This window comes from Tursiops truncatus, unplaced genomic scaffold, assembly GCF_011762595.2.
Source record: "Tursiops truncatus isolate mTurTru1 unplaced genomic scaffold, mTurTru1.mat.Y mat_scaffold_83_arrow_ctg1, whole genome shotgun sequence".
Taxonomy (NCBI): domain Eukaryota; kingdom Metazoa; phylum Chordata; class Mammalia; order Artiodactyla; family Delphinidae; genus Tursiops; species Tursiops truncatus.
In genome coordinates this window covers 19,326-41,477 of record NW_022983430.1, presented here as the reverse complement: position 1 = coordinate 41,477, position 22,152 = coordinate 19,326, and the positions used below count along the sequence as shown (strand labels likewise).

The window sequence follows — 22,152 nt, the reverse complement described above, 5'->3', positions numbered from 1 at the left end:
GGCACGTTTCCGCCTACAGAAATAAATAGAATTAAAGACCCTAATAGACACTGCATGTGGTAACTGAAGCTACAGGTGTGTACTAAGACTAATCAAGGATGGTGCACTATATATGAAAGGAAGGAAGCAAAGGCCGGGACTCAAAAAAACTAGTATGTAAAATATGAAAGTGGAAGATGAGTTTGTATTTTATGCTATAAATAATAGAAAGCCATTTAAAATTTTTATTTTGGTAAATTGAAGTTTTACTTTTGATGAAATTCAATATATCCACTTTTTCTTTTATACTTAGTTCTTTGTGTCTTCTCTTGGAAACCTCTGCAGATGCCACTGTCGCAAATATATTCACCTACATTTTTTCCTAGAAGGTTTATAGTTTTAGCTAGAAATGCATTAGTTCTTTTTAACTACTACTTTCCTCTGATCATGTCCATTTCTAACTTTGAAATGAATAGGATTGATGAAGTGGCTTATCAGTTTACAAGTTTTAGAGTTAAACACCTAGTTAGTATACAAGCCTTAAATTATTATAAATGAACAGAACAATGTGTGGTGGGTCAAACAAATTAACACATTCCACTGGTGAACCCCAGCTCCTGCTTGTTAATACAGCCATGTCATTGTCGGAGCATTTTCTGGGGAAGCCTTCAGTAAGAAAAGAACTGATGTATTTTACTCTTTAGAAGTCGAGACTACAGGACTTCCCTGGCGGTCCAGTGGTTAAGACTCCGTGCTTCCAATGCAGGGGGCACGGGTCCCATCCCTGGTCGGGGAACTAAGATCCTACATGCCACATGGCATGGCCAAAAAAAATTGAAAAAAAAAGAAAGTCAAGACTACAAAAGATGTTCCTGATGTCTCAGATTATTTGCTGAGTCAATGGATGATTAATAAACTGATACCCAATTTCCCTTTGACACATCAAATAATTCTAAGATTCTTACCAGACTGTCATCTTTACTAACTGATATGAGTATAATGTAAGGAACTGACATACTTGTATTTCTTCACGTTCTTTTTTATCCGGAAAAGTTCTTGCAACTGTAGAATACTTTTCAAAAACTTTGCGTTCCTTTTGTAATTTCCTCATTTCCTCCTTTTTAAACTCCTCTATTCGAGCCAATTCTTTTGCTTTCTGTTGTTCAAAGTCAGCAATTTCTTTCCTAAAACAACCAAACCACGTTATAATCTAAGGAGACCACCTCAGTACAGTAATCCACATGTGGTACCAAAATGGAACACCAGTGACAACCTGGAATTGAGGAGCTGCTAGTTTTGGTGAATCCATCTTCAGCCCACAGTAGTGAAGTAACAGTCAATTAACTCAGTAAAGCACTACTCAACAAGCATTCACTGCATCCCTACCATGATTCAAGTACTACACTACGTGTACACTACACTACACTACTACACTACTGGAGAAACCACAGTGAGAAAAATAAACATCCTTACTCCTATAAAGCTTCTTACATTCTAGTGGGAGCGACAGATGACAATAAATAAGATTAACAAGTAAAATATATGGAACACTGGAAATGTTAAGAAGAATAAACCAAGGAATGAGGTTAGGAAATATGGAGGTTAGGAGCCTGAAATTATGGACAGAGTCATCTTGCTGAGGCAGTATTTGAGGTAAAACCTGAGGGACGTGAGAGAACCACCATGGAGGTATCTGGACAAAACAGTTCAGGCAGAGGGAACACCACACGCAAAAGCCCTGAGATAGGAACATGCCTGATGTGTTCAAAGAACAGGCAGGAGGCCAGTGTGGCTAAAGAGACAGAACGGTAGGAGAAAACGTCAGGAAAAAAGGGTGGGGGGCGCGGGAGGCGGGGCGATTAATTAGGGTCTGTGGATCACTGTGAAGACCCTGGTATTTAGCTTAGGAGCACGCGGGTCAGAGGAACTGTCAGGACCCGGGCTCCTTCTGGACGCTGTGTAAAGAGCACAGGGACGACACAAGACTGTGGAACAAGAGGCCCCTGGCTCACATCCTTCCACACAAACGCCATCCACAGACAGAAGTGCGTTTGTGGAAGCTCTAGGATTCAGGCAGGAAATGAGAAACGCTGGTGAAGCCTAAGATCAAGGACAGCCACTTAGAGAAGGCAGGCCCATGCCCCAGTGCCAGGCTTACCAAATGTGGTCCTGACGCACTGAAAACAGCCCCACTGCCAAAGGACCCAGGAGGAGCCATGCCCATTCATGCCCCTGGAAAGAGACCCACAGACCTTGCTCCTGCCTACAGATCCTGACACAGCCCTGTGACCTAGCTCCAGCCCTGTTCTATGTGGTACGGAGTCAGTCCTGCCCACCCAGGGACCTGGTAGGAAGCTGCTCAGAAACCTGGCAGGAGCCCCACCCATCCTCACGCCTGGAAACACACCTCCTGTCTACAGACTCAACAGTGGACCACGAGGCAGCCCCATGACCTAGCTCCAGCCCTGCCTGACTGTGGTCCAAGAAGTAGTCCTGTCCTACTGGGGATCCAGCAGGAACCACAGCTGACTGCAACCCTGGTAACAGGCCTACCAACTGTGGACCCAGCTACAACCCCACTTGACTGTGATCCTGAAAGTAGACCCACCGGTCCAGGGATCCAGCAGAAGAAGGTCTTTACCTGCCAAAAACAGTCTGTAAAGACAGAAACAGGTGTTTCTTCTTTCAAATGCAAAGACATCAACACAAGTCCACATAGATCACCAAGAATCAGGCAAACGTGACACCACCAAAGGACTAATGAAGCTCCAGTAACCAATCCCAAAGAAATCGAGGTCTACAGATGACCTGACACAGAGCACAAAACAATTGCTTTAAGGAAGCCCAGCAAGCTACAAGAAAACACAGAAAAACAGCTCAATTAAACCAGGGAAACGATACGTGAAACAAAACAATAAGTTCAACGAAGAGCCAGAAATCATAAAAAAAGAACCAAAAAGAAATTCTAGAGCTGAAGAATACAAGGAATGAAGTGATAAATGCAACAGAAAACGTCAACAGCAGACTCAAGCAGAAGAGAGAATCTGTGACTGTGAAGACTGGTGATTCAAAGTTATTCAGTCAGAGGGGGAAAAAAGGGAAAAGAATGAAAAGGAGTGAAGAAAGCCTGCAGGATTTATGGGACACTACTGTATGAATGAACTATATACGCATTATGGGAGTCCAGGAGGAAAAAAATCAACAAACCTTTAGCTAGACTAAGAAAAAAGAGAGAAGACTCAAATAAATAAAGTCATAAATGAAAGGCAAGGCATTATAACAGATGCCTCAGAAATAAAAAGGACCATATATGAATAATTATATTCGAAACTACTGGATAACTTAGAATGGTTAAATTCCTAGAAACATACAACCTACCAAAATTGAATCCAGAAGAAACAGAAAGTCTGAACTGACCAATAACAAATAAGGAGACTGAATCAGTAATCAAAAACCTCCCAAAAAACACAAGTCCAGGACCAGATGGCTTCACAGGTAAATTCCACCAGTCAAAGAAAAAATTAACACCATTCTTTTTTAAACTCTTCCAAGAAAAGAAGGAATACTTCCAAACTCATTCTGTGAGGTTAGTTATCACTCTGATACCAATGGCAGACAAAGATACAAGAAAGGAAAACTATAGGCTAATGTCCCTGATGAATACAGTGTATAAATCCTCAAAAAAATACTAGCAAACCAAATTCAACAGCACAGTAAAAGCATTAAATACCATGACCAAGTGGGATTCATCCCCAGGATGCAGAGTTGGTTCAACACACACAAATCAACTAACATGATGTAAACTGGTGTAGCCACTGTGCAGAACAGTATGGTGGTTCCTCAGCATTATTCACAATAACCCAAACATAGACACAACCCACATGTCCAGCTGTGAGCCAAGGAAGGCTAAGGATCACCAGAAACCAACAGAAGATACAAGAGAAAGCATGGCTCTGCTGACACCTTGACTTCAGGCTTCTAGCCCCCAGAACCATGAGAAAATAAATTTCTGTTGTTTCAAGCCATCCAGTTTGTGTATATTTTGTTACAGCAGCCCTAGGAAACTAATACACTGGCCAAGGTGGCCCTTGAATTCAGAGCTCCACACTGCTTTTCAAATTTCAATTTATGACCTCATCACGACGACAATTCTCCTTTTAAGACATCTTTGACCACAGTGGGTCATTTTATTTAAAAATTCTTATGTGGTATTTATTTCACTTCCTTCTCTCACTTTTATTGTTGGATTAATAAGAATTGTTTCAAATAGTTCAGATATAATCTTAAAAATAAAGCTGAATCACTATACATTTTCCCCCACTTACAGATGCAAACTTACCTGAGTTTTTCCAAGGCCCTTTCTCGTTCAATGCGAAGTTTAGCTAAAGATGTGTTCTCAGCTTTAAATTTTTCTATTTCTGTTTCCAATTCAATAACTTTCTCTCTCAAAACTTGAGATCGAACATTGTCACCTATAAGATAAGCCACAAATACTGAACTTCACAAAAAGCTTTCAACAGCAAAACACTAGCTAGCTATTACACTAGGAGCCAAAAATATGGTAAACACCTGTACTATTAAAATGCATTAGAAACAATGCTTCTAAAAGCAAAGAAAAAAATTATTATAGTCGAACTTTCCAGATGGAACAGCCTAAATTTAAGAATCAAATCATTCTACCTCAAGAGTATCAATCTGATGACAAATGAACGTTATGTATTTAAAAAATCAAATAAATTTTTAAACCAATATACATAAATAGCTTAAGAACATGTATAAGTATTTGCAAGAGACTTAAAGCTCTAATGAACACCAAAATCAAAGTTTACGCCCCACTGATCAAAGAAATACAAATTAAGATCTTTTTCAGTATCAAATTTGCTACTTAAGAAAATAGCCAATGCTTTCGTCCTTCAACTACCCTTCTGGAAAATAACCCTGATTTGTAACACAAGGCTAAAATACACATTATCTACCCTTAGACCCACTTCTAAAAATCTAGTTAAAGAACGAACTTATAAAATCATACAAATCGTCCTGCACAAAAATATGCATTGAAGTGTTATTTCTAATAGTGAAAAATAATTCGTATCCAACATTAAAGAAATTACTAAATAAAATTATGCTACATTCATATAATGCTCTGCAACCATTTTTAAAGTATACAAAGAGTTTTAATGATATGGCCAAAGCATATTATACACCTGGTCAAAAAGGATGAGGCGAGTTATAATATATGTCTCTACCATATGAAAAATACACAGGAAAAATGAATGGAAAGAAATATCCCAAAATGATATCACAATTACTTTAGGATAGGGTAGTTATAAACATTTTTGCTTCTACACTTTTTAACTTCCAAAATTCCTGCAAAAAATATTATTTTTAAATATATATATATTTTAAATATATTTTTAAAATCAGAGTATTTTTAAAAATTACCTTAAGTTATAATTTCTATTTTAAAGCACCTATGCTTTGCTAGACATTCAGAGTTTATAACATGACATAATGGAAAACTGTTTTCAATATAAGTTAATAAAATCCATCACATAAACTAAATACTATATAGCCACTAAATGGAATGAGACAGATGTGTGTGTATTAGAACAATCTTCAAAATTTATTATAAGCAAGGTGCAGAACAGTATATAAAAAATATGTTTTCATTTGTGCAGAAAGGAGGATTATATACACATTCACACATATGCTTTCATATGCATGGAATCTTTGTAGAATACACAAATGAAATGGGAAAGTTGATGTCTCTAAGAGCCCAGGTCTGGGGAAGAAAAGAAACTTGAATTTTACTGTGTTTCTTCCTCATCATATTTGGCAAGTAAATGCATGAGGTAGTTAAAAAAAAAAAAAAAAAACTAATTAAAAAAAATACACACACACAGAGGTAGCACAGTAGCACAAACCACAAATTGGGTATTCCCTGGTTATAAAAGAAACTTAAATGTTATCTCACTTTATAATAATTAATTTTAAAGCCTTAGCAATAAGATACAGGCTAAAATTTGAAAAATCTGAAATCACAATTCTTCCAAAACTCTTATACTAGTGACTATTACATTAGATTCACAAAACAAATCCAATTTTAACAAATTACCTACTAAACTTTAACAAATCACCTACTAGATTTCCACTGAGCAACTAGAAAGGTTGGGATTTTAATAAGCATTCTGACAACATACTGGTAAAATAAATGTTAAACTTGTAACATTCCATTACATAGTTTACAATGCTCTGACTTACCAGGCGGCTGGTCTTGATTTATGTTTAACTTGGGTTCATTTCCCAAGCGTGAATCTGATTTTGATTTTGGTTTCAAAGAAGGGAAGAATTTCATCATCAGATCCGAGGTAGGAGGAGGACTTGTGCTCCTACTGGATTTATTCAAGTCTTCTCCCTTCTTGACTGCTGCAACCTTCCTTTTTATTGTTTTGTCCAGTACACATTTTTCACTCTTATTAGGGTAGGTTGTCTGGGGAGTCCCATAAATGGCTTCATTCCCAAGAATAACATCATGTTTAAATGAATCATCTTCAAGGTCAGTCCAAGTTCTTTCATCATCAAAGTCAATTTTACTCATAGATGGGTATCTTCTTGAGGAATCAGAAGCTTTATTTTTCAAGCCTGCTATTATGATAGACTCATCACTACTGTAATCTTTATCAGACAAATCTAAATCAACATCTCTCCTCTTATCTTCTTCTTGAGTCCTGGTGTCCCTTAAAGGTCCCCTCCCATCACAGACTTGGGGACTATCTTCTCTGCTGCTGAAACCCCTTTCTTTATCCTCAGTTGATGGTTTTATGGTGACATCAAGGTGTTCCTCAGAATCAGTGCTATCGTCACTGTCTGTACCACCCTCGTCATCGCTTGCATTCCACCTAGTTGGACTTTCACAAGTGCTCATTTGGAACACTTTCCTATTGACTTTACAGGACTGTTCCTGCGATCCATCAGGTGAGGATACTGAATCAGGTTGTTTGGGTGCAACCTCACACTCACCCTTACTTTCACACTTGGTACGGTCTGGATCCTCATTTTGGTTACGCTCACTGATGGGATCCGGTGTTGCTGTCTTCTCTTGCTGCACAGCTTTGACAGGAGTAGAAGACAGCCGGTGACCCCTGCAGATCTGTTGGTCCCTCTCTAAGATCTTCAGTACAAATGAGGAATTACTAGAAAATGATATTTCATCAGCAGCTTGTTCTAAAAACAAAAATTCATCTAATTCCAAATTTTCCTTTTCCTTTTCTCGTTCCCAATTCTCTAACTTTTTCTGAAGAGAAATGTCAAGAGAAGATTCTGACTCTTTCGAAGTCTCACTTATTGGGCTCTTAGAAGCCACGCAGCTGGCCAGCCCTGTCAAAAGGGAAAGTCTGTCTTTACCTTGTGTATTATTCCAGATTTTGCAACCAACGTCACAAGGCTTTGTACACTCGGGTACATTTTCTTTATTATTAGATTCTACCGTTTTTTCTAAATTGATCTGACCTCTAAATTGCCCATCACATTTCTTCCCTGCCAGTATCTTCAACCCTGCTGGAGAGAGACTTTTCCTATTGTTACCCTTAAGCACTTTCGGCTTCTGACTGAGTGTGACACAACCACTCTTTGTTCTGGCTTTACTGTTCTTTTTGACAGGAAGGTTCTCTGTACACAGTTCTTTATTTATATGAGCAGTTTTCCGCTGGAATTGTTGTTTATCTAATTTAAACACAGGTTTGTCCTCTGAAATGCTCTGAGTAGTGACTAGTTTATTTTCTCTCCCCTTCTGAAACTTAGATTTAGCATTAGTAAATCTAGCTAAACCTTCTCCTCGTTTTAAGAATGGTTGTTTTGGTTTTGCTTTGATTAGCAAGGATCCTTCTGCTTCCTAAAATAAAAGAATATTTGAATTAATTCTGGTATATCCAAGTAATCTCAAAGTTATTTTTAAAGCAAATTATAAACAAATCTCTAAAGCCTTAAGATAATTTAATCAAAATAGTGGAAATGCTAACCCTTAGCTGTTTTTGTTTCAGTTCTTGTTCTTCCAACCGAATTTGTTCTTCTAAGTAGTCTTCAAAGGTTTGTTTCCTTTCTCTAATAGCAGCTTTAATAGGCCTAATCATGAAAGTAAAGTTATTTAACATTCAAATCATGTGGTGAATACTTTACACTTAGTGTGCCTGACTGAGAACTAACCTTTTTCAAAGTCTCAGATCCCCTCCGAGAATCTATTAAAAGCTACAATCCCACTCCATCCTCCAAAGCACAGAAATACACGTCACTCTACACATGATTTGAAAAACCCCTCTGAAGTCCACCTACTGACCTTAGATTAACTTTTGAAGTAACATATTCATTACATAAATAAAAATATTTCAAAAATAGTTCATTAAATACATTCTTTAAGATCCTTAATAATATAAACAAAACAATCAAAAGTCATTTGCCATTCCATAATGTATATTAAAATACTTAAGAAAATAATAAACAACCTCACAGTTGATATTTTATCTCTGACATAAAATTTTTAAATTCTGTAACCACACTCACTCAATTATTATTTGTAAGTGATACCATGTGTAAGACTCCAATATATGACTTTTTTCTCTTCTCCAAAACAGGATTTACTTATTTGAGAGAAGCTTAGTTTTATCCAGGTATTTCCCTTAGGTGAAAAAACTTTGCTCCATTTTTCCAGGACATTGTCAACCTGATGTATCTCCCCAACCTGCTTCTGTTGCTGACAACATGGAATACGTTGGATCTTCAACCCTTTACTTAAAAGCATACCCAGGCAAAAACAAGAAAACTATGGATCTTTCAGAGAAAGTACCAATAATAATGACTATTATACTAAATTCCTTCCAACATGGACGATACCTTTCTTCGATATTAACCACTTCTGAGGAATCACCAATTTTTTTTAAGTTCGTATTGTTCCCTTCCTGAATCTGTTCCGTCATTTTCTCCGAACATGGTAAAATACCTTCTCCTAGGATAAAAATGAGCAACAATTTAGTTCAAAAAAAAGCATATTAAAGTCTTAAAACTTGAGAATTTTACAAGTTACTGTACTAAAAAAATATTTAGTTAAACTTAATGTATACCAAAGATTTTAGAACTCTCAAGGAATTCTTTAATATGATAAAGAAAAACTACAAAATGCTAATGAAAACACAACATTCTGCTCTCCTTTCCAGCTGACCTCTCAAAAACCCGTGCCATAGTACTGGCTTCTGTGACCTGACAGTGAGCCCTCTGTTCGGTCACACTGTTACCTGATTAAATTTTGAAGCAAGTCCTTTGCTAGGACTGGACTTTATTCAAAGTATCTGGTGTTGAGTTCTCAATTCAGATCAACTTCGCTGGCAAGCTACTGAGGACTGAGACCCCCAAAATAATCCGGAAGCCATCCTGTGAAGTTGACAAGTGAAAGTCTGCAGACAGGAAAACCTCTCCTTTTACACACTGAGAATTCCCACTGCAGTCAATGAAAGATCTGTGTGTGTAAAGAGCACGTGAGCAGCGGGGATTCAGCCCCAGAGAAAGAAGGTGTCGAGCTGCCTTGGTAAAGAATTTATACACCACGTGGTCACAGTTTCTCGACAGGGCAGCAGCAGGAAACTAACAGAGCTGTAATGACGAAGTACTCTGAAGCATAGGGCACTGTTTTAGAGGTAATTCTACAAAATAAAACTTTACTTGGGGACCTTCAAGACGGCGGAGAAGACGTGGAGATCACCTTCCTCCCCACAAATACATCAGAAATACATCTACATGTGGAACACCTCCTACAGAACACCTACTGAATGCTGGCAGAAGACCTCAGACTTCCCAAAAGGCAAGAAACTCCCCACATACCTGGGTAGGGCAAAAGAAAAAAGGAAAAACAGAGACAAAAGAATAGGGACGGGACCTGCACCTCTGGGAGGGAGCTGTGAAGGAGGAAAAGTTTCCACACACTAGGAAGCCCCTTCACTGGCGGAGACAGGGGGTGGCAGGGGGGATTGCTTCGGAGCCACAGAGGACAGCGCAGCAACAGGGGTGCGAAGGGCAAAGCGGAGAGATTCCTGCACAGAGGATCGGTGCCGACCAGCACTCACCAGCCTGAGAGGCTTGTCTGCTCACCCGCCGAGGCAGGCGGGGGGCTGGGAGTTGAGACTCGGGCTTCAGAGGTCGGATCCCAGGGAGAGGACTGGGGTTGGCTGCGTGAACACAGCCTGAAGGGGTATGCCACAGCTAGCCGAGTATGCCACAGCTAGCCGAGAGGGAGCCCGGGAAAGTCAGGACCTGCCTAAGATGCAAGAAACCAGTTTCGGGATGCGCGAGGAGGGGGAGTTCAGAGCACCACCTAAACGAGCTCCAGAGATGGGCGCGAGCCGCGGCTATCAGCGCAGACCCCAGAGACGGGCATGAGATGCTAAGGCTGCTGCTGCCGCCACCAAGAGGCCTGTGTGCGAGCACAGCTCACTATCCACACACACACATATGCATGCACCCCGGGGACCTGTGCAGCCCGCCAAGCCAGGTCCTGTGATCCAGGGAAAAGTTCCCTGGGAAAACACAGAGCACGCCTCAGGCGGTTGCAACATAACGCAAGCCTCTGCCTCCGCAGGCTCACCCTGCATTCCGTACCCCGCCCTCCCCCAGCCTGAGTGAGCCAGAGCCCCCAAATCAGCTGCTCATTTAACCCTGTCTTGTCTGAGTGAAGAACAAAGAAGAGAAAGGGAAATCTCTCCCAGCAGCCTCAGGAGCAGCGGATTAAATCTCCACAATCAACTTGATGCACCTGCAACTGTGGAACACCTGAATAGACAACGAATCATCCCAAATTGAGGCAGTGGACTTTGGGAGCAACTTGGGATTTGCTTTCTGCATCAATTTGTTTCTAGTTTTAGGCTCATTTTAGGTTAGTATTTAGAGCTTATTATCATTGGTAGATTTGTTTATTGATTTGATTGCTCTCTTCCATGTTTTTTTTCCTTTTCTCTTTTTGTGAGTGTGCATGTGTATGCTTCTTTGTGTGATTTTGTCTGTATAGCTTTGCTTTTACCATTTGTCCTACAGTTCTGTTTTTTGTTGTTGTTGTTTTTTTACTATAGTTTTTAGCGCTCGTTATCATTGCTGGATTTGCTTTTTGGTTTGGTTGCTCTCTTCTTTCTTTCTCTATTACTTTAAAAAAAAAATTTTTAATAATATTTTTTATTTTCATAACTTTATTTTTTTCTTTCTTTTTTTTTTCCTCCCTTTTCTTCTCAGCCAAGTGGCTGACAGGGTCTTGGTGCTCTGGCCGGGTATCAGGCCTGAGCCTCTGAGGTGGGAGAGACAAGTTCAGGACATTGATCCACCAGAGACCTCCTGGCCCCACATAATATCAAACAGCAAAAGCTCTCCCAGAGATCTCCATCTCAACGCTAAGACCCAGCTCCACTCAACAACCAGCAATCTACAGTGCTGGACACCCTATGCCAAACAACTAGCAAGACAGGAACACAACCCCAACCGTTAGCAGAGAGGCTGCCTAAAATCATAAAAAGTTCACAGACACCCCAAAACACACCACCAGACGCAGTCCTGCCCACCAGAAGGACAAGATCCAGCCTCATCCACCAGAACACAGGCACCAGTCCCCTCCACCAGGAAGCCTACACAACCCACTGAACCAACCTTACCCACTGGGGGGAGACACCAAAAGTAACAGGAACTACGAACCTGCAGCCTGCAAAAAGGAGACGGCAAACACAGTAAGTTAAGCAAAATGAGAAGACAGAGACATACACAGCAGATAAAGGAACAAAGTAAAAACCCACCAGACCAAAAAAATGGAAGAGGAAATAGGCAGCCTACCTGAAAAAGAATTCACAGTAATGATAGTAAAGATGATTCAAAATCTTGGAAATAGAATGGAGACAATACAAGAAACATTTAACAAGGACCTAGAAGAACTAAAGAGCAAACAAACAATGATGAACAACACAATAAATGAAATTATAAATTCTGTAGAAGGAATCAATAGCAGAATAACTGAGGCAAAAGAACGGATAAGTGACTGGGAAGATAAAATAGTGGAAATAACTACCACAGAGCGGAACAAAGAAAAGAGTGAAAAGAATTGAGGACAGTCTCAGAGACCTCTGGGACAACACTAAATGCATCAACATTCGAAAGAGAGGCCTCCCAGAAGAAAAAAAAAAAAGGGACTGAGAAAATATCTGAAGAGATTATAGCTGAAAACTGCCCTAATATGGGAAGGAAATAGTCAATCAAGTCCAGGAAGCACAGAGAGTCCCATACAGGAGAAACACACGAAGACACGTATTAATCAACCTATCAAAAATTAAATACAAAGAAAAAATATTAAAAGCAGCAAGGGAAAAGCAACAAATAACATACAAAGGAATCCCCATAAGGTTAACAGCTGATCTTTCAGTAGAAACTCTGCAAGCCAGAAGAGAGTGGCAGGACATATTTAAAGTGATGAAAGGGAAAAACCTACAACCAACATTACTCTACCCAGCAAGGATCTCATTCAGTTTCAATGGAGAAATTAAAACCTTTACAGACAAAAGCTATGAGAACTCAGCACCACCAAACCAGCTTCACAACAAATGCTAAAGGAACTTCTCTAGGCAGGAAACACAAGAGAAGGAAAAGACCTACAATAACAAACCCAAAACAATTAAGAAAATGGTAATAGGAACATACATATCGATAAGCACCTTAAATGTAAATGGTTTAATGCTCCAACCAAAAGACATAGACTGGCTGAATGGATACAAAAACAAGACCCATATATATGCTGTCTACAAGAGACCCACTTCAGACCTAGGGACACAAACAGACAGAAAGTGAGGGGATGGAAACAAATATTCCATGCAAATGGAAATCAAAAGAAAGCTGGAGTAGCAATTCTCATATCAGACAAAACAGACTTTAAAGACTATTACAAGAAACAAAGAAGGACACTACATAATGATCAAGGGATCAATTCAAGAAGAAGATACAAAAATTGTAAATATTTATGCACCCAACATAGGAACACCTCAATATATAAGGCGAATGCTAACAGTCATAAAAGGGGAAATCGACAGTAACACAACCATAGTAGGGGACTTTAACACCCCACTTTCACCAACAGACAGATCATCCAAAATGAAAATAAATAAACACAAGCTTTAAATGATACAGTAAACAAGATGGGCTTAATTGATATTTCTAGGACATTCCATCCAAAAACAACAGAATACACTTTCTTCTCAAGTGCTCATGGAACATTCTCCAGGATAGATCATATCTTGGGTCACAAATCAAGCCTTGGTAAATTTAAGAAAATTGAAATCGTGCCAAGTATCTTTTCCGACCACAACACTATGAGACTAGATATCAATTACAGAAAAAATCTGCAAAAAACACGAACACATGGAGGCTAAGCAATACACTACTAAATAACCAAGAGATCACTGAGGAAATCAAAAAATACCTAAAAACAAATGACATGAAAACATAACGACCCAAAACCTATGGGATGCAGCAAAAGCAGTTCTAAGAGGGAAGTTTATAGCAATACAATCCTACCTCAAGAAACAAGGAACACCTCAAAAAAACAACCTAAACTTACACCTAAAGCAATTAGAGAAAGAAAAACAAAAAACCCAAAGTTAGCAGAAGAAAAGAAATAAAGATCAGATCAGAAATCAATGAAAAAGAAATGAAGGAAACGAGCAAAAATCAATAAAACTAAAAGCTGGTTCTTTGCGAAGATAAACAAAATTGATAAACTACTAGCCAGACTCATCAAGAAAAAAAAGGGAGAAGACTCAAATCAACAGAATTAGAAATGAAAAAGAAGAAGTTACAACTTACAGTGCAGAAATACAAAGGATCATGAGAGATTACTACAAGAACTCTATGCCAATAAAATGGACAACCTGGAAGAAATGGACAAATTCTTAGAAAAGCACATCCTTCCGAGACTGAACCAGGAAGAAATCGAAAATATAAACAGACAAATCACAAGCACTGAAATTGAAACTGTGATTAAAAATCTTCCATCAAACACAAGTGCAGGACCAGATGGCTTCACAGGTGAATTCTATCAAACATTTAGAGAACAACTAGCATCTATCCTTCTCAAACTTTCCAAAATACAGCAGAGAGGAACACTCTCAAACTCATTCTACGAGGCCACCATCACCCTGATACCAAAACCAGACAAAGATGTCACAAAAAAACAAAACTACAGGCCCATATCATGGATGAACACAGATGCAAAACTCCTCAATAAAATACTAGCCAAGAGAATCCAACAGCACATTAAAGGGATCATACACCATGATCAAGTGGGGTTTATCCCAGAAATGCAAGGATTCGTCAATATACACAAATCAATCAATGGGATACAACATATTAACAAACTGAAGGATAAAAACCATATGATATTCTCAATAGATGAAGAAAAAGCTTTCAACAAAATTCAACACCGATTTTTGATAAAAACCCTCCAGAAAGGAGGCATAGAGGGAACTTTCCTCAACATAATAAAGGCCATATATGACAAACGCACAGCCAGCATCGTTCTCAACGGTGAAAAACTGAAATCACTTCCACTAAGATCAGGAACAAGACAAGGTTGCCCACACTCACCACTGTTATTCAGCATAGTTTTGGAAGTTTTAGCCACAGCAATCAGAGAAGAAAAAGAAATAAAAGGAATCCAAATAGGAAAAAAAAGAAAACTGTCACTGTTTTATTTACTGTCACTGTTTGCAGATGACATGATACTATACATAGAGAATCCTAAAGATGCTACCAGAAAACTACTAGAGCTAATCAATGAATTTGGTAAAGTGGAAGGACACAAAATTAAAGCACAGAAATCTCTTGCATTCCTATACACTAATGATGAAAAATCTGAAAGAGAAATTAAGGAAACACTCCCATTTACCACTGCAACAAAAAGAATATAATACCTACGAATAAACCTATCTAAGGAGACAAAAGACCTGTACTCAAAAAACTATAAGACACTGATGAAAGAATATAAAGATGATACCAACAGATGGAGAGATATACCATGTTCTTGGGTTGGAAGAATCAACATTGTGAAAATGACTATACTACCCAAAGCAGTCTACAGATTCAAGGCAATCCCCATCTTGTCAACTACCAATGACATTTTTCACAGAACTAGAACAAAAACTTTCACAATTGGTATGGAAACACAGAAGACCCCAAATAACCAAAGCAATCTTGAGAAAGAAAAATGGAGTTGGAGGAATCAGGCTCCCAGACTTCAGACTATACTACAAGGCTACAGTAATCAAGACAGTATGGTACTGGCACAAAAACAGAAATACAGATCAATGGAACAGGATAGAAAGCCCAGAGATAAACCCATGCACATATGGTCACCTTATCTTTGATAAAGGAGGCAAAAACATACGATGGAGAAAAAACCACCTCTTCAATAAGTGGTGCTGGGAAAACTGGACAGCTACATGTGAAAGAATGAAATTAGAACACTCCCTAACACCATACACAAAAATAAACTCAAAATGGATTAAAGACCTAGATGTTAAGGCCAGACACTATAAAACTCTTAGAGGAAAACACAGGCAGAACACTCTATGACATAAATCGCAGCAAGATCCTTTCTGACCCACCTCCTAGAGAAATGGAAATAAAAACAAAAATAAACAAATAGGACCTAGTGAAACTTAAAAGCTTTGCACAGCAGAGGAAACCATAAACAAGACGAAAAGACAACCCTCAGAATGGGAGAAAATATTTGCAAATGAAACAACTGACAAAGAATTCAATGTACAAAATTTACAAGCAGCTCATGCAGCTCAATATCAAAAAAACAAACAACCCAATCCAAAACTGGGCAGAAGACCTAAATAGACATTTCTCCAAAGAAGACATACAGACTGCCAACAAACACAGGAAAGACTACTCAACATCATTAATCATTAGAGAAATGCAAATCAAAACTACAATGAGGTATAGTACAATGACCTCACACCAGTCAGAATGGCCATCATCAAAAAATCTACAAACAATAAATGCTGGAGAAGGTGTGGAGAAAAGGGAACCCTCTTGCACTGTTGGTGGGAATGTAAATTGATACAGCCACTATGGAGAACAGTATGGAGGTTCCTTAAAACACTAAAAATAGAACTGGCATACGACCCAGCAATCCCACTACTGGGCATATACCCTGAGAAAAGCACAATTCAAAGAGCCATGTACCACAATGTTTATTGCAGCTCTATTTACAATAGCCAGGACATGAAAGCAACCTAAGTGCCCATCGACAGATGAATGGATAAAGAAGATGTGGCATATATATACAATGGAATATTACTCAGCCATAAAAAGAAACGAAATTGAGTTATTTGCAGTGAGGTGGATGGACCTAGAGACTGTCATACAGAGTGAAGCAAGTCAGAAAGAGAAAAACAAATACCATACGCTAACACATATATATGGAATCTAAAAAAAAAAAAAAAAAAGTGGTTCTGAAGAACCTAGGGCCAGGACAGGAATAAAGGCACAGATGTAGAGAATGGACTTGAGGACACAGGGAGGGGGAAGGGTAAGCTGGGACGAAGTGAGAGAGTGGCATGGACATATGTACACTACCAAATGTAAAATAGATAGCTAGTGGGAAGCAGCCGCATAGCACAGGGAGATCAGCTCGGTGCTTTGTGACCACCTAGGGGGGGGGATAGGGAGGGTGGGAGGCAGGCTCAAGAGGGAGGGGATATGGGGATATATGTATATGTACAGCTGATTCACTTTGTTATACAGCAGAAACTAACCCAACACTGTAAAGCAATTATACTTCAATAAAGATGTTTAAAAAAAAAGAAAAAAACACAAGTCTTCAAAAGTTTAATGTTATGGAGAAAAAGGTGTGGGCTTTCCTAAGTTAAAAAAGACTAAAGGACTTCCCTGGTGGTCCAGTGGTTAAGACTCCATGCTCCCAATGCAGGGGGCATGGGTTCTATCTCTGGTCGGGAAACTGAGATCCCGCACGCCTCGTTGTGCGGCCGGAAAAACAAAACAAAACAAAACAAAAAAAATAAAGAGTTGTAACAACTGAATGTAATACATAAACCTTGACTGGATCCTATTTTTAAAAAAACACCTTTAAAAGGCAATTTTGGGATCATAGGGAGAATTCTGAATTGCATTTGCATAGATAAGGTCCCTAGGTATAATAACAGTATTGTGGTTATATAGAAGAATGTCCTAATTTTTACTTGATATTTGAAATGATATAATGTCTGCATATTATTTGCAATGAAATGACTCAGCAAACTATATACAGATGTAAATACAGATATAAATTTAAGTATAGATACAGGTATATACACACACATACAAATATAGATAGACAAAGTAAATATGGAAAAATATCAACTGTTGCATGTAGGTGGTAGGTATACTGGTAATTACAGCAGTGGTCTTTCAACTTTTCTGGATGTTTGAAATTTTCCAAAATAAAAGGTTAAGGGGACTTCCCTGGTGGTCCAATAGTTAAGACTTTGCACTTCCACTGCAAGGGGCGCGGGTTTGATCCCTGGTAGGGGAAGTTCCGCATGCTGCACAGTGCGGCCAAAAAAAAAAAAAAAAAATTGAAAAGGTTAAGGGAGAGTACTGTTTAAAAAATAAGGAAGAGACACGACCTCTTTACACCCAGGAATTACTCGAAATTAGGAATAAGTTTTTATCCCAAAACTGCCCAATCCTAAACTGTAAGTATAGACACCTTTTGCCATATCATTTGTGTTTTTCTATAACTTACTCTAAGGAACATATACATAAAAACACCATTAAAATTGAAAACTAAATTAAAAATAATGGAAATGACTCAGTCCTACCACAAAGAACATTAAATACTGATATATTATTTGATGATCTGCATAAAGATGACAACCATTAAAATTACGGTTATGAAGGCTACAGAACGTACCATAGCATTTTCCATGTTGAGTGGGAAAAGAACACAATTTATTATACAATATTTTATGATTACAAAATGTGGAGGGGGAAATAAAGGCCAGGGAGTGAGCACAGCAACAGGACTTAAAAAAATTTTTAAAAAAAGGACAAGAAGAAAATATACTAGAAATGCCTCGAGAGCTCCATGAGTTTGGACCATCAGACACTGAGTGCCAGTTCTCTGGCAGGCACGTGCCGGGTTCTGGGAACACAGAGGGCCAGCGACGAGTGTCTGGGTTAGGGGGATTCCTTTTGTGAGTAATAACTCCCATCACCAACCTACTGCTCACACTTCACATCTTCTATCCTGTGCCCCACCACTAGCACACACATTTTAACTCAATTTTAAACTTTTCTAAGGTCTCAAGGAAAATGGTGCATGCAGAACTCGCTGCCTCCCTTTTTGAAGACCCACGCTGCCACGCGAGGTTTGAAATTGGCATGAGTTGTCCTGCAATTTGTTCCTGGAAAGTCACAAATTCTATGTCTGGTTCTGTGTCCTATCCAGGCTCAGTGGCTGTGTAGCAGGTAGGATCTCACAATTAAAGATGCAGGGGAGGGCTTCCCTGGAGGCGCAGTGGTTGAGAGTCCGCCTGCCGATGCAGGGGACACGGGTTCATGCCCCACCGGTCCGGGAAGATCCCACATGCCGCAGAGCGGCTGGGCCCGTGAGCCATGGCCGCTGAGCCTGCGCGTCCGGAGCCTGTGCTCCGCAACGGGAGAGGCCACAACAGTAAGAGGCCCGCATAACCGCAAAAAAAAAAAAAAAAAAAAAAAAAAAAGATGCAGGGGACAAGGAAAAAATGCAGAAAAGACTTTTCTTGTCTTAGAACAACCAGGTGACACTGTCAGTTAACTACAGAAGAGAGAAAAAGAAGTAACTCACCTTTAGGATGGTTATGGTTTTCTTCCTTCAAATCATTTTTTTTCACAAGTGCTTCTTGATGTTGAGCCTCATAAAACAAATTGGGAGAAGCACCACTTTTTGAAGTTAAGACAAAATCTGGATGAGTAGTTCTACGGAAGTTGTTTTGTTCATCAGATAAAATGTTGGAAGTGTGTTTTTTTTCTTGGGTTTGATTCTGGTAGATATATGATGGTAAGAAGGCCGTGGGTTTCTCTACAGTGGCTGAATTTCCTGGAGATCTGTACTTCTGGCTCTGGTCATCAGGCACTAGAGTTAAACCTTACGATTAAGAAAATGAAAAAAACTGATGACTTTCTATAACATTTTCTGTACTACCTGTTACCCCTATTATTGAATACAAAGTTTTCTCCCAAGTGATAAAAGTATCTTTTCCTCATTAATAGGAAACTATGTTTAACAAAATCATGAAACTGTAAGACTCCAAAGTGACCTTTGATTTTTGAATATATTTATACCACGATTCATGTGCAGTTTGTACGTGGCAGAGCTGCAGCACCGCCTAACTCTGGAAGGCACCGATCACGCTCCATCCATGAGCACTGCTGGGAGCTGTCAACTCCACAGCCCTGTGACGAATACAGTTAAATGGAGAGCACCAATGCAGATAGTTACAAATAATCTGAATTGCTCCTTGATGATCAGTAACTGCTGTGTCACAACACACAAACGCATCTTCCCTTTATATTACCATTAACATGTTGGTAACCTCAGGTGGTGGAATTATGGGTGACTTCTGTTTTGTACTTTTCTGTAGTTCCTAGATTTCCTGTATTACTTTTTACCTGTTTTGTTTCTTAAGTCTCTACTTTTGAAATCACCCAATAAACAGAGAGAGGATGCCCTTTCTATACACCTCTGAGGTATAATTCTTAGAGGATAGGTGGCAATACTAGCCATCCTGCCTGCTGTACCAGTCCCTTGAAATCCTGCTACTTTCCTCTGTTCTCCCAGATTGTTTCAATTAAACAGAATTAAAAGACATAATGGGAAGTGTTTCATAAAAAAGGCATGCCACTTATGTCCTATACCATCTGCCTCATCCCCAGCCCACAAATAAAACTGGAAATCAGGTAGGCCCTCATTGAGTATCAGAGTCAACCTCCCTTCCTTAAAAACAATACTCTCCCACTAAATATTTTTAACGAATGGTCAACCCACTTCAGCCTAAAAACATCTTTGACAGAAGAGCAACAACCCAAAGCAGCAGCTCTCATAGCATGATCTGTAAACCCCTGGAGGTCTCCAAGACTCTTTCAGGCCATCCACCAAGCTCTAAGCTATTTTCAGAAATATTAAGACAGTACTTGCCTTTTTCACTGTGTTGACATATGTACTGATGCTGCAAAGGCAAAATGGAAACCTCCTGGAGACTCCATTCAAAAGCAGTAGAGCAGCACCCACTGCGCTAGCAGTCACTGTGTTCGTCACCGCCATGTACTCTCAGTTTAAAACCAAAACAGAACAGTTCTGCGCTTCCCTGGTGGTGCAGTGGTTAAGAATCCACCTGCCAATGCAGGGGACATGGGTTCGAGCCCTGGTCCAGGAAGATTCCACATGCCGCGGAGCAACTAAGCCCGTGCGCCACAACTACTGAGTCTGCACTCCAGAGCCCATGAGCCACAACTACCGAAGCCCGCACGCCTGGAGCCCATGCTCTGCAACAAGAGAAGCCACCGCAATGAGAAGCCCGTGCACTGCAAAGAAGAGTAACCACAACTAGAGAAAGCCCACGCACAGCAACAAAGACCCAACGCAGCCAAAAATAAATAATTTTTTTTAAAAAACCTTAAAAAAAAGTTTTACTTAAGAATGTTCTAGATAAAGCAGCAAAAATTATTAAATTTTTAAATTAAATTTTAAGCCTCAGTACATGAACATTCTATAGGACAAAATGAGAAGTACGCATAAATCACTTCTGCCGTAAACCAAGACATGGACTGTGAAATTTTTGAGCTATAAGCTCAACTAGAGGAACTTCCTTGGCAGGCCAGTGGTTAAGACTCCAAGATTCCAACGCAGGGGGGTAGAGTGCCCTTGGAGGGGAACTAACATCTCACATGCCTCGTGGCGCAGACAAAAAAAATCTGCTAAGCTCAACTAGACACTTCTTTCAGGGAACATCATTTTTTTTTTTTTTTTCGGTACGCGGGCCTCTCACTGCCGTGGTCTCTCCCCTTGCAGAGCACAGGCTCCGGACGCACAGGCTCAGCGGCCATGGCTCACGGGCCCAGCAGCTCCACAGCATGTGGGATCCTCCCGGACCGGGACACAAACCCGCGTCCCCTGCATCGGCAGGCGGACCCTCAACCACTGCACCACCAGGGAAGCCCAGGAACATCATTTTTACTTGAAAGAATGAATGACAAACGATGAATGATTTAAACCTCAGTACTTGGCAGGCATTTTCTCAAAGATGAAACAAGTGAGCCAGTTACTTCAAAGAAGCTGACAATATTCGTTGCCAATGATAAAATTTGAACTTCCAAGTAAAAATGAGAATGTTGGAAAACATGTCCATCGCCATGAGCTTGACAACTTTATAATACAGTTATGATGAGATCTGTGGTAGTATTAATGGATATAAATTTTTATAATGAAATATGTCAATATTTTAAAAACCTACATAACTCAGGGAATTATTATTTTCCAAATGCATGGTTTGGTTTTAGCAAACCAAAGGTGATGAAAAATCCATTCAAAATGCCAAGATAATTAATGAAAGAATAAATAATCATAATAATTTACTACCAGGTTTATATAAAATGTTTTGAAAGGCACAGTAAGTTTTCAAAATGTATGTGTTAAGTTCAGGTATTTTTTATATTAAAAAAAATTATTGATCACTGGCAGTTAACTTAAATGTTGTTCCCAGAAAACATCACTTAAAAGTTTTACTTGTATAGAGAATGGGCTTGAGGACACGGGGAGTGGGAAAGAGAAGCTGGGACGAAGTGAGAGAGTGGCATGGACATATACACACTACCAAATGTAAAATAGATAGCTAGTGGGAAGCAGCCGCATAGCACAGGGAGATCAGCTCGGTGCTTTGTGACCACCTAGAGGGGTGGGATAGGGAGGGTGGGAGGGAGACACAAGAGGGAGGAGATGTGGGGATATATTTATATGTATAGCTGATGCACTTTGTTATACAGCTGCAACTGACACACCATTGTAAAGCAATTATACTCCAATAAAGATGTTTAAAAAAAAAAGAAAGAAACAACATTGTA

General features: G+C 39.4%; 1 protein-coding gene across 6 annotated transcripts in view; it reads right to left on the bottom strand.

The window, feature by feature from the left end:
- LOC101330999 (centrosomal P4.1-associated protein) overlaps positions 1 to 22,152 on the bottom strand; it is a 54,071-nt gene that overhangs the window by 19,075 nt on the left and 12,844 nt on the right. For all 6 annotated transcript variants that reach the window (XM_019936968.3, XM_019936970.3, XM_073799849.1 and 3 more), the window contains exons 5-10: positions 18,881 to 19,180; positions 8,866 to 8,977; positions 7,998 to 8,100; positions 6,241 to 7,870; positions 4,319 to 4,451; positions 998 to 1,163 (exon numbers count right to left, since the gene is read on the bottom strand). In XM_019936968.3, coding sequence (XP_019792527.1) covers positions 998 to 1,163; positions 4,319 to 4,451; positions 6,241 to 7,870; positions 7,998 to 8,100; positions 8,866 to 8,977; positions 18,881 to 19,180 — 2,444 coding nt within the window. The remainder of the gene's footprint in view (positions 1 to 997; positions 1,164 to 4,318; positions 4,452 to 6,240; positions 7,871 to 7,997; positions 8,101 to 8,865; positions 8,978 to 18,880; positions 19,181 to 22,152) is intronic.